The sequence below is a fragment of the Delphinapterus leucas genome, chromosome 12, assembly GCF_059928025.1.
Source record: "Delphinapterus leucas isolate spDelLeu-1000000601 "Yukka" chromosome 12, BTC_Dleu_Yukka2, whole genome shotgun sequence".
Lineage (NCBI taxonomy): Eukaryota > Metazoa > Chordata > Mammalia > Artiodactyla > Monodontidae > Delphinapterus > Delphinapterus leucas.
This window is the reverse complement of record NC_143140.1, coordinates 18,144,830-18,158,110: the sequence shown is the minus strand read 5'-3', so window position 1 is coordinate 18,158,110 and position 13,281 is coordinate 18,144,830. Positions and strand designations below refer to the sequence as shown.

Genomic DNA, 13,281 nt, shown 5'->3' with positions numbered 1-13,281 from the left:
CCCAGAGTCTTAACCACTGGACCACCAGGGAAGTCCCGAAGCTCCAGTCTTCTTACTTCCAGTTTAAGATTCCTTTCATTCTGTCACAGCTGGATTGACAATAGACGGCTTCTTAGTTTTTCTTGTGCAGAAAACATTTTGTAGTTATGATTTCTGTGTTGATATGGAAATTGTTTAAAATGTCAGTTTGGGGGCTTCCCTGGTGGCGCAGTTGTTGGGAGTCCACTTGCCAACGCAGGGGACACGGGTTCATACCCTAGTCTGGGAAGATCCCACATGCCATGGAGCAACTAAGCCCATGCGCCACAACTACTGAGCCCGTGCGCCTAGAGCCCGTGTTCCACAACAAGAGAAGCCGCCGCAATAAGAAACCCATGCACCGCAATGAAGAGTAGCCCCCGCTTGCTGCAACTAGAGGAAGCTCGTGCACAGCAACAAAGACCCAGTGCAGCCAAAAATAAAATAAATAAAATAAATAAATTTATAAAAAGAGAAAAAAGTCAATTTGACATATACCTATATGACAGTATATGCAAAAAAAGGCTATAATGTAGTAATGTTAAGGAATATATTTTGAGTTATTAAATGTGGTATTATTTATAGTCTGTTTATAATATAGACATTTTATATGCATTGCAAGTGAGAAATATGTAGGGATTGAATTTTTAATCAGTAATTAGGACTAACTCATAGTTCTACCAGAGGCCTGGGTAATAACTTCTCTCTTCTTTCCTTCTAAATATCAGAATCCCAGTAAGGAATGTGAGCCTTATCGAAGAAATGAAGACAAACCAATTGCTCCTTGTGGAGCTATTGCCAACAGCATGTTTAATGGTATGAGACAGAGATAAACAAAGATGATATATATATATATATATGTATATATATTATACTGTAGTTAGGAATATTTGTATAATCTTTCAGAAACATAAATGAGATTGAGAAATTCAACAGCTTTAAGATAAATATGTGAATTAGTGGGGTATTATAATGCTTTATGACTTTCTTTTGTGAATTCTTATATTTTAAGAATGAATTTCTGTCTCTGGGAAGAAAGAAGCAGGGACATTCTGCTAACTTGCTATTTCATACATGATAAAATAAATGCCAGGCTACCTTTACCAACAACTTTGAATATTTATACCATTAGATAGGGGCTACAGTTGATCATTTAGAGCAGCACTGTCTGATATGAATGTAATGTGAACCATAAATGTGAGACGTGTACAATTTTAAGCTTTCTGGTAGTCACATTAAAAAAACAATAAAAAAGAAACAAGTGAGATTAATTTTAATTATACTTTATTAAACTCAGTATGCCCCACATATTATCATTTCAGCAGGTAAGTGATATTCAGTATATAAAAGTTATTAGTGAGATATTTTATATACTGATTTTTATACTAAATCTTTGATGTCTGATGTACATTATATCCTTACAAAACATAGTCATTTGGACCAGCCGTAATTTCAGGGGCTCTGTAGCCATATAGCTAGTGATTACCAGATTGGATAGTGCAGAGAGAGAAATTGATAAGCCAGAAGCTATTTAGCAGTGCTTTTTTTTTTTAAAGAATAGAGACAGGTTTACCTTGCAAATTGTTTTAGTTGGGTTAATATTAAAACATTTGACCATATCACATATCAGTTAGCCATGTAGGAAAATGACCTGGAACTATTGAGGGAAGGCAAGTTCATCTAGGATTATAAAGTTACCATAGTTAATTCACACGTAAATAATCAAGAGCAAATGCTCATCATGTGCTTGCTTCGTTACAACCACTTTGGGGAGCAAGTACCAGATCCTCCTTTCTCATGGAAGAAAGCCGGTACTATGGATTTTCAGTAGATGTTTAGCAGTATTTTCCTTTTCTTGTGTTTAGATACACTAGATTTGTTTCTGGTTGGCAATGAATCTGATCCTACACCTATTCATTTGATAAAGAAAGGTATTGCTTGGTGGACAGATAAAAATGTGAAATTCAGAAATCCCCCTGGAGCAGACATTCCCCTAGAAGAACGATTCAAAGGTAAAATATTACTAATATCCCTTAAAACATAAGCTAGGCGTTTTAATGAAGTACCTAAAATTTTCTGTTTTTAGAATCTTAAAAAAGTTTATGCTTTTTAAAAAGCAACTTTTCTTAACTTGTTGTCAAGTTAGGTAAAATATGTAGTATCTTCTAATGTACTGAAATTCTAAAGGAAAAGTAGTATACTTTTAATCTTGAATTTCTCTGGTATTTCCTTGTAAGCGTTTCAGCCATAATCTTTTAAAATTGTGACAAGGTTTATTTTAAACAAGTATTTATTTGTTTATTTATTTTAATTATTAATAGTTATAAGTCCAAATTTCTTTTTGTTTCTATGCCTCCTTGATTTCACAATGTAATGTTTCTTACCATTATATCTTTGAATTAAGTCATTTGCTTTTTGGAATATACTCAGTAGCCTACTTTTAGTATTCTCTTAATTGAGATATCAATCAAATCTTTGTAATTATTTGTTAAGTTTTTATGTGAAGAATTGGTTTCTCTTTCGATTTTAAGACTTCCTCAGAATATGAATATATTTCTACTTTTGAACATAAGGAAAATATTCATCTTGTGTATCTTTGTTTTATTAGAGTGTGAATTTTCAGTGAAACTCTCAATAGAATTGAATGTCTTGTCTCCCCACCCCACACCGATCTCTCCTTTTTAAGGCACAACAAAGCCAGTAAACTGGGTTAAACCAGTATATATGCTGGATCCTAACGAAGATAACAGTGGGTTCATAAATGAGGATTTTATTGTTTGGATGCGTACTGCAGCATTACCTACTTTTCGTAAGTTGTATCGTCTTATAGAGAGGAAAAGTGATTTACATCCGACATTACCAGCTGGACGATACTATTTGAATATCACATACAGTATCCTTTTTTGGCCATGTGCACAGATTCAAAGAATTTGAAAGGAGTGTAGTCCAATCTTGTCTCAGTTATGTGGCATGCTACTTTGTGTTTTAGTTTTGCTCTCTGCATTTTTATGAGTATGTGTGTATGTATGAGAAAGTCTCTTTTAACTTGTTTCTTCCAGAAATGCCTCTAAGTTTTAAATACTTTGTACTAGAGTTCAAGCATCTTATTTGGTAAAATTATTTAAAATGTAGGTGCTAGATTTATTAATAAGTTAGATATTTTTTACAAGAGAGATTGTAATTCAGCTTAATGCAAAGGCTAGTACTCACTTAGTAAATCTAAGTGTTGGTGGTACTGGGCTGTTTTAATCTATATTATTTTAGATAATAAAAATCAGCAAATTTGTTATTTCATATCAACATAATTATTTATAATTATTGCTCTGTTTACAATATCAAAACATTTTTATCATTAGCTGTATTGTTCCACCTTAATAATTTAGGCATACTTTTCAGTGCTGATAAATATCATTAATTTCATCCTGACTATATGTCAACGTTATACTAAGTACTTTCCATGTATTCTTTTATTTATTTCAAGCATTGTGAGGCAGGTGTCATCTCCATGTTATAGACAAGAATATAGGAACATAGAGCACTTAAGTAACTTAACTGAGATTACACAGGCGATAGAAGAATCAGGGATCATAATCAAGCTGTGTTGACTTTCCCATCAACCATGACTGTAGGCTGCATCCCTAGCTGGTTCACTCAAGTAGTCAGACCAGTCCGTATTGGCCTGGATGCAAAGTCTTTCCTAAGCCAGAAATACTGGGCACTAACTTTTATTCTCAACAAAATCCTTACATCTTTTAATTTCTAGCCCATTGCTTGTATATATCGTGAATGAAAAATTTTCAAATATTAGCATGTGTGCTGATGATCTTACATTTTTGATTTTTCATAACCCAAATTAGCTATAAGTATATAGTTTTAGCTTTATAATGGATTAATAAACGGTTAAGTTAATAGACCTAATTTCAAAATAAAGACCTATTTGTAGCCTTAGTTTTTTGATTTTGCACCTCAGTAGACGACTGAACATGACCTGAGAGTGACAGACTGAAAGTGACCAAGTGTTTGAAACTAGGCCTACATAGCAGAAATTTTAGACAGACAGACCCAGTTTAGGTGCTGGTAGGAAGAACATTATCTTGAGGCTATGGCCAAAGTAGAGGGCGACCTGTAGCCTACGGCACAATAAAGGGAAATCTTTGGAGCACTCAGGAGTTCTTAGTTGACAGATAATTTGCACTAGGAGAACTTTTAGGAGGAATGCAGACTATTTTGAAAATCGATACAACAGGAATTTGACCTGCAGAACATTAAGGGTTAATTATCAAAATCGGGTATAAGGTGGGAACTAGGTATTAGAATCAAGGCAAAAGCCCACTTTATAGGGTTGCGATATAGAGAGACTAGCATGGATGATTTGATACCACATCCCATAAAGTGTTGGGTTAGTTAGAGCTCTTACAATCATTCCTGGCTCAGGTTGGGATTGATTTAAGAACTAGTAGAGCTGAGCCTGCCATTGGAGTCACAGCCGGGCTGGGGAGTCATCTGCCGGGCTGGGGAGCTACGGAAGCTGGAGAAAGAGATGGGAACTAACACGATTCAAAAGATCCTTTTGAAAAAGTTGTAAACCTTTTGCATAGGGACTTAGTTCTGTCTTCTTCTCTTCCCTAACTCTTGCCAAATCCTAGAACTGGTCCGTGTAGGTAGCTCATCCAACATGTTGGTGTCCCATTTCTCAAATTTGTTTAAGGATCCACCCTTCAATTCCACTCTGTTTTAGTCGTCAATCCAGTGTCACACCGTGAGTTTCACCATTGCTCCAAATCACTAATGTAAAACTTCATTGTCATGCTTTTCGACCTTGTGCTGAGTCGTCCCATACTCTCATAACTACACTCTTGCTACATGTGCTCTTTGAGCTCATAGAGACCCCTAATCTCTTCATTCTTCCTTTTTCTCCTGGTCTGTCAAGCTCTTTTTCCTCTATGGGTTTCATTGCTATTTATCTGAAATATATTTTCACATTACAGACCTTTTACCCCTCCTGTGTAATGAGAACAGAAATATCTAAGAAATGAGAAATTATATAACACTTTAGTTGTTTTTGCTTGTAAACTGCACTGGCTTTTATTTTGTTATTTTTCCTATTTATTTATTTACTTTCTTATTAGTCATCCATTTTATACACATCAGTGTATACATGTCAATCCCAATCTCCCAATACATCACACCACCCCCACCCCCAGCCGCTTTCCCCCCTTGGTGTCCATACATTTGTTCTCTGCATCTGTGTCTCTATTTCTGCACTGCAAACCGGTTCATCTGTACCATTATCTAGGTTCCACATATATACGTTAATATACGATATTTGTTTTTCCCTTTCTGACTTACTTCACTCTGTATGATAGTCTCTAGATCTATCTACATCCCTACAAATGACCCAACTTCGTTCCTTTTCATGGCTGAGTAATATTCCATTGTATATATGTACCACATCTTCTTTATCCATTCATCTGTCGATGGGCATTTAGGTTGCTTCCCTGACCTGGCTATTGTAAATAGTGCTGCAGTGAACATTGAGGTGCATGTGTCTTTTTGAATTATGGTTTTCTCAGGGTATATGCCCAGTAGTGGGATTGCTGGGTCATATGGTAATTCTATTTTTAGCTCTTTAAAGAACCTCCATACTGTTCTCCATAGTGGCTGTGTCAATGTACATTTCCACCAGCAGTGCAAGAGGGTTCCCTTTTCTCCACACCCTCTCCAGCATTTGTTGTTTATAGATGTTCTGATGATGCCCATTCTAACCTGTGTGAGGTGATAGCTCACTGTAGTTTTGATTTGCATTTCTCTAATAATTAGTGATGCTGAGCAGGTTTTCATGTGCTTCTTGGCCATCTGTATGTCTTCTTTGGAGAAATGTCTATTTAGGTCTTCTGCCCATTTTTGGATTGGGTTGTTCGTTTTATAATATTGAGCTGCCTGAGCTGTTTATATAGTTTGGAGATTAATCCTTTGTCTGATGATTCATTTGCAAATATTTTCTCCCATTCTGAGGGTTGTCTTTTCGTCTTGTTTATGGTTTCCTTTGCTGTGCAAAAAGCTTTTGAATTTCATTAGGTCCCATTTGTTTGTTTTCATTTCCATTACTCTAGGAGGTAGATCAAAAAAGATCTTGCTGTGATTTATGTTATAGAGTGTTCTTCCTATGTTTTCCTCTAAGAGTTTTATAGCGTCCGGTCTTACATTCAGGTCTCTAATCCATTTTGAGTTTATTTTTGTGTATGGTGTTAGGGAGTGTTCTAATTTCATTCTTTTACTTGTAGCTGTCCAGTTTTCCCAGCACCACTTAGTGAAGAGACTGTCTTTTCTCCATTGTATATCCTTGCCTCCTTTGTCGTAGATTAGTTGACCATAGGTGCGTGGGTTTACCTCTGGGCTTTCTATCCTGTTCCATTGATCTATATTTCTGTTTCTGTGCCAGTACCATACTGTCTTCATGACTGTACCTTTGTATAGTCTGAAGTCAGGGAGTCTGATTCCTCCAGCTCCGTTTTTTCCCCCTCAAGACTGCTTTGGCTATTCGGGGTCTTTTGTGTCTCCATTACAAATTTTAAGATTTTTTGTTCTAGTTCTGTAAATGCCATTGGTAATTTGATAGGGATTGCATTGAATCTGTAGATTGCTTTGGGTAGTCATTTTCACAATATTGATTCTTCCAATCCAAGAACATGGTATGTCACTCCATCTGTTGGTATCATCTTTAATTTCTTTCATCAGTGTCTTATAGTTTTCTGCATACAGGTCTTTTGTCTCCCTGGGTAGGTTTATTCCTAGGTATTTTATTCCTTTTGTTGCAGTGGTAAATGGGAGTGTTTCCTTAATTTCTCTTTCAGATTTTTTATCATTAATGTATAGGAATGCAAGAGATTTCTGTGCATTAATTTTGTATCCTGCAACTTTACCAAATTCATTGATTAGCTCTAGTAGTTTTCTGGTGGCATCTTTAGGATTCTCTATGTATACTGTCATATCATCTGCAAACAGGGACAGTTTTACTTCTTCTTTTCCAATTTCTATTCCTTTTATTTCTTTTTCTTCCCGGATGCCGTGGCTAGGATTTCCAAAACTATGTTGAATAATAGTGGTGAGAGTGGGCAACCTTGTCTTGTTCCTGATCTTAGAGGAAATGCTTTCAGTTTTTCACCATTGAGAATGATGTTTGCTGTGGGTGTCATATATGGCCTTTATTATGTTGAAGTAGGTTCCCTCTATGCACATTTTCTGGAGAGTTTTTATCATAAATGGGTGTTGAATTTTGTCAGAAGCTTTTTCTGCAACTATTGAGATGATCATATAGTTTTTATTCTTCAATTTGTTAATATGGTGTATCACATTGATTGATTTGCGTATATTGAAGAATCCTTGCATCCCTGGGATAAATCCCACTTGATCATGGTGTATGATCCTTTTAATGTGCTGTTGGATACTATTTGCTAGTATTTTTTTGAGGATTTTTGCATCTATATTCATCAGTGATATTGGTCTGTAATTTTCTTTTTTTGTAGTATTTTTGTCTGGCTTTGGTATCAGGGTGATGGTGGCCTCATAGAATGAGTTTGGGAGTTTTCCTTCCTCTGCAATTTTTTGGAAGAGATTGAGAAGGATGGGTGTTAGCTCTTCTCTAAATGTTTGATAGAATTCACCTGTGAAGCCATCTGGTCCTGGGCTTTTGTTTCTTGGAAGATTTTTAATCACAGTTTCAATTTCATTACTTGTGATTGGTCTGTTCATATTTTCTGTTTCTTCCTGGTTCAGTCTTGGAAGGTTATACCTTTCTAAGAATTTGTCCATTTCTTCCAGGTTGTCCATTTTATTGGCATAGAGTTGCTTACAGTAGTCTCTTAGGATGCTTTGTATTTCTGTGGTGTCTGTTGTAACTTCTCCTTTTTCATGTCTAATTTTATTGATTTGAGTCTTCTCCCTCTTTTTCTTGATGAGTCTGGCTAATGGTTTATCACTTTTGTTTATCCTCTCAAAGAGCCAGCTTTTAGTTTTATTGATCTTTGCTACTGTTTTCTTTGTTTCTATTTCATTTATTTCTGCTCTGATCTTTATGATTTCTTTCCATCTGCTAACTTTGGGTTTTGTTTGTTCTTCTTTCTCTAGGTCCTCTAGGTGTAAGGTTAGATTGTTTATTTGAGATTTTTCTTGTTTCTTTTGGTAGGCTTGTATAGCAATAAACATCCCTCTCAGAACTGCTTTTGCTGCATCCCATAGGTTTTGGATCGTCGTGTTTTCATTGTCATTTGTCTCTAGGTATTTTTTGATTTCCTCTTTGATTTCTTCAGTGATCTCTTGGTTATTTAGTAACGTATTGTTTAGCCTCCATGTTTGTGTATCTTACGTTTTTTTCCCCGTAATTGATTTCTAATCTCATAGCGTTGTGGTCAGAAAAGATGCTTGATATGATTTCAGTTTTCTTAAATTTACTGAGGCTTGATTTGTGACCCAAGATGTGATCTATCCTGGAGAATGTTCCGTGTGCACTTGAGAAGAAAGTGTAATCTGCTGTTTTGGGGTGGAATGTCATATAAATGTCAATTAAATCTATCTGGTGTATTGTGTCATTCTAAGCTTGTGTTTCCGTATTAATTTTCTGTTTGGATGATCTGTCCATTGGTGTAAATGAGGAGTTAAAGTCCCCCACTATTATTGTGTTACTGTCGATTTCCTCTTTCAGAGCTGTTAGCAGTTGCCTTATGTATTGAGGTGCTCCTATGTTGGGTGCATATATATTTATAATTGTTATATCTTCTACTTGGGTTGATCCCTTGATCATTACGTAGTGTCCTTCCTTGTCTCTTGTAACGTTCTTTATTTTAAAGTCTATTTTATCTGATATGAGTATTGCTACTCCAGCTTTCTTTTGATTTCCATTTGCATGGAATCTCTTTTTCCATCCCCTCACCTTCAGTCTGTATGTGTCCCTAGGTCTTAATTGGGCCTCTTGTAGACAGCATATATATGGGTCTTGTTTTTGTATCCATTCAGCAAGCCTGTGTCTTTTGGTTGGAGCATTTCCTCGATTCACGTTTAATGTAGTTATTGATATGTATGTTCCTATTGCCATTTTCTTAATTGATTTTGTAGTTCCTTTTCTTCTCTTGTGTTTCCCACTTAGAGAAGTTCCTTTAGCATTTGTTGTAGAGCTGGTTTGGTGGTGCTGAATTCTCTTAGCTTTTGCTTGTCTGTAAAGCTTTTGATTTCTCCTTCGAATCTGAATGAGATCCTTGCTGGGTAGAGTAATCTTGGTTGTAGATTCTTCCCTTTCACCACTTTAAGTATATCATGCCACTCCCTTCTGGCTTGCAGAGTTTCTGCTGAGAAATCAGCTGTTAACCTTATGGGAGTTCCCTTGTATGTTATTTGTCGTCTTTCCCTTGCTGCTTTCAATAATTTTTCTTTGTCTTTAATTTTTGCCAATTTGATTACTGTGTATCTCGGCATGTTTCTCCTTGGGTTTATCCTGTCTGGGACTCTCTGCGCTTCCTGGACTTGGGTGGCTATTTCCTTTCCCATGTTAGGGAAGTTTGCGACTATAATCCTTCAAATATTTTTTTCGGGTCCTTTCTCTCTTCTTCTGGGACATTTGTAATGCAAATGTTGTTGCATTTAATGTTGTCCCAGAGGTCTCTTAGGCTGTCTTCATTTCTTTTCATTCGTTTTCTTCATTCTGTTCCGCTGCAATGAATTCCACCATTGTGTCTTCCAGGTCACTTATCTGTTCTTCTGCCTCAGTTATTCTGCTATTGATTCCTTCTCGTGTATTTTTCATTTCAGTTATTGTATTGTTCATCTCTGTTTGTTCTTTAATTCTTCTAGGTCTTTGTTAAACATTTCTTGCATCTTCTCGATCTTTGCCTCCATTCTTTTTCCGAGGTCCTGGATCATCTTCACTATCATTATTCTGAATTCTTTTTCTGGAAGGTTACCTATCTCCACTTCATTTAGTTGTTTTTCTGGAGTTTTGTCTTGTTCCTTCATCTGGTACATAGCCCTCTGCCTTTTCATCTTGTCTCTATATTGGCTTTTACTACTAACATTTAATTTGTGAAATCAATCCTTTTGGATAATAATTATATAATTATTTTGTGATTCAGAACATATGAGTAAGGTGCCTGTGTATTGTAGAATTTTACCAATGAATTACAAGCCATTAAATGCCAACTTTTTAAGTTGTATTTTAAAAATCAAGTAACTAGACATGGAAAAGTCTTCCTATACACTCTTCAGATTACCCTGTACATTCATTTGATGGACGAAAACGGATGATCTTGAGCACTATTTCATGGATGGGAGGAAAAAATCCATTTTTGGGGATTGCTTACATCGCTATTGGATCCATCTCCTTCCTTCTGGGAGTTGTACTGCTAGTAATTAATCATAAATATAGAAACAGTAGTAATACTGCCGACATTACCATTTAATTTTATATTTTGAAAACAAATTTACTGCATGTGCATCAAGGCCAGTCCTATTCAACCTAGCTTTCAAATGCTGATGTCTGGTTAGTATGTCATTTTTGAAGTTGGCACATAACTTTTTTTTTTAAAGCTGTCTTTGTCCTTTGCTTCTTCCTTATGGATGACTTATGAAAATATATGACGGGTATAAAACAAATTCGCTATACTGATCATATCAACACTGTAACCGCTGAAATGGCATTCTTATGTCTCCTTTCTGATGGGACAGTCCGTATGATGCATGGAGCCTCTTTCATGTGAAATGCGTCTGCTGCTTAAATGTTTATGCTGTGTTGATAATATTATATTGACATATGATACTGTATATGTGTGCCTATTGTGTGAAGAAAGTGATTACAAGATGTGTGAGTATAATGACTTGCTAACCCTTTAGGATTCATAGTTACAAAAAGATGAAGAAAGACCAAATCTAAATAAAACACTTCATCCTTTTCACAGGTCGTGTGTAAAGGCTTAAAGTACCATCTTTGTTGAGGTGGTTCATGTATTCAGTTTATCCAGTACAGTTCTTTGTCAAGCTTAGATTTGATTTCAAAGGACCTATTTACCTGTCTAGAATAGGAATTAATGCTCATGGTAGGTCTCCGGTAGGAAGATTTAAAATTCCTCTTTCCATTTGGTTAAGATGTTGCAGTCAGGAAACCCATCTCATTTGATGTTTTTACATGTGACCATTTCCCTTGAAGCTTACACTTCATAAGGGATGAAAGAATATAGGTGAGCTTGGAAAGCTTCTTGGCCGACCTTTATCTTCTGCCTCAACTGTCAACCAGATGTAAATGTTCAAAGGAGACTGTTTTCATTGTGGTATTTAACATTAAGAAATTTGCTTCAGCATTGGAAATACCTCAAGCTGTTTTTATCTTGCAGGTAAGTGTTTTGACTTAAGTACTAATATTATCTTGCAGCAATTTTGGAAAACAGTAACCTTCATTTCCCCTATATTTCATTCAATTTTTACATATAGGTCAAGGATGAACATGTATGCACATTCTCTTTAGTTAAGCCACCGATTGTTTTGGTTGGTTTTTCTAAGATGTACTTTAAAAAGAAGTTCTTTAAATTTCCTAATTAAATTCTGGAGATTTTGGAGTATGTACATGATAAATTATATGTGCTTGAAGTTATTTTATTTTCTATTAACTGGAATTATTTTTAATATTCCTTATTGAGTAAATGCTGTAATTTGTTTGCTTTGGAACTTATTCTTGAATGTAAACTTATTGTTTCACATGCATGAAATGTATGTCTTAATCAGAGGTGGCTTAATTGCGTTGAAATGGCTATTTTTTTTTTTAACTAAAATAACTCATATGTTTGTATAGAAGAATGCCTGTTGGAATTCGGAGTTTGTAATGGTTTCCTTCGTTTATATTTTAAATCAAAAGGTCTGGGTAATGTATCAGTTTTGATTAATATATGTTTTTTTAAAAAAAACACAAATAATGTAATGGTTAATAGTAGAAATGTGCCACACTTCTTAAGTTTTATATAATATGAAATTCAGTTAAAAGAACTTGTAGTTCATAATGACTTTCAACAGATAGAATATTACTTGCATTAAGTACTTAATGTATAATTGTCCTGAAATTTCTGAGTGCATAGGGTATTCTTTGTGTAAAACTATTCTTTGTTTTATCAGTCCTTCAGAATATGGTTATTTATTCTGATAACTGACCCTCTTGCACATGGCAGTTTATTTTCTGGGGTATATCATTGGCGGAGAGGGCTTCTCCCAGTCTTTGCAGATTGAGTTTCTGCTGCTTAAGAAGGACTGCCGTCCTGCATCTCTTTTTCTAACTGGGGGACCAGAGGTGCTGCTACAGAAAAGTTGAAGAGCTCTTCCAACACTTCCTCATCTGTGGCCAAGACGGAATCTTAAAATATATTTGGAGTTTTATCTATTTTACAAGTACATTGATGGCCTAAGTTCTCCCTTGTCTCCTGCCATTTGAGCTGTAAGCGATTCCTGTTGCTGAATATGAAGAATGTGGAACATTCATATGGCCTCTGTGACTGGCGGAAGGAAAACATTTCTTTCTTATGGGCTTTATGCTGATCTTTTGGAAACACTGATGTCATACTCAACTTTCAAAGAATCATATTGCATTTTAAGACAACTAGGTTAAGTAGAAGGCGTTGAAGAATGTACTAACTTGCAGGAAATATTTTGATATATGAAATTCCCAACTGAAGGAATTATTTAATAAGTAAAAGCTAAGAAATTTCTTTGAAATCAGAAAGCAGTTTAAAAGTAAATTGGTAAAAATATCTGTACTACCTAATAGAAAATTATTCAACGAAGAGGAGAGTCAAGTCAAGTGAATATTATTTGTTTCTTGGTTACAGTATTTGTAACTTTGATTATATTGAAAGATAACTTTCTGTTAGTATGTTCTGTATTAATAAAAATGAACAAAATTAATTTTGCTATGTTCAGGTGTCTTGCTAAAATAACAGTGCCCCAGTGTTGTTGCAGGTGTTTAGCACTAAGTTGTAGCCCAGGCTCAATGAGTCCAAATTTTCACATTTCCATGCCTAGATTTGATTGCCATATGTGAATATGTTGATCACTCTGATAGCATTAACTGCAGGATTTATGCATGTTACTGAGAAACATCTGTTCTTACCAAGAAGTGGTCAGATTATAACCTGTTATAAGCAGACAGGCTAAATTTGGTATTAGATCAAGGGAAACTTCTGGTAAATAGAAAATGAATAACTGGTATAGAGACAATGATGACGAAAATAATGAATT

At 35.4% G+C, this 13,281-nt stretch overlaps 1 protein-coding gene across 2 annotated transcripts in view; it reads left to right on the top strand.

Annotated features, from left to right (window-relative positions):
• CDC50A (cell division cycle 50 P4-ATPase accessory subunit A) overlaps positions 1 to 12,948 on the top strand; it is a 42,201-nt gene extending 29,253 nt beyond the window's left edge. For both annotated transcript variants that reach the window (XM_089921749.1, XM_022590362.3), the window contains 4 exons: positions 747 to 834; positions 1,884 to 2,030; positions 2,705 to 2,911; positions 10,273 to 12,948. In XM_089921749.1, the coding sequence (XP_089777875.1) occupies positions 747 to 834; positions 1,884 to 2,030; positions 2,705 to 2,911; positions 10,273 to 10,466 (636 nt within the window). In that variant the 3' untranslated portion in view covers positions 10,467 to 12,948. The remainder of the gene's footprint in view (positions 1 to 746; positions 835 to 1,883; positions 2,031 to 2,704; positions 2,912 to 10,272) is intronic.
• The last annotated feature ends 333 nt before the right edge of the window (positions 12,949 to 13,281 follow it).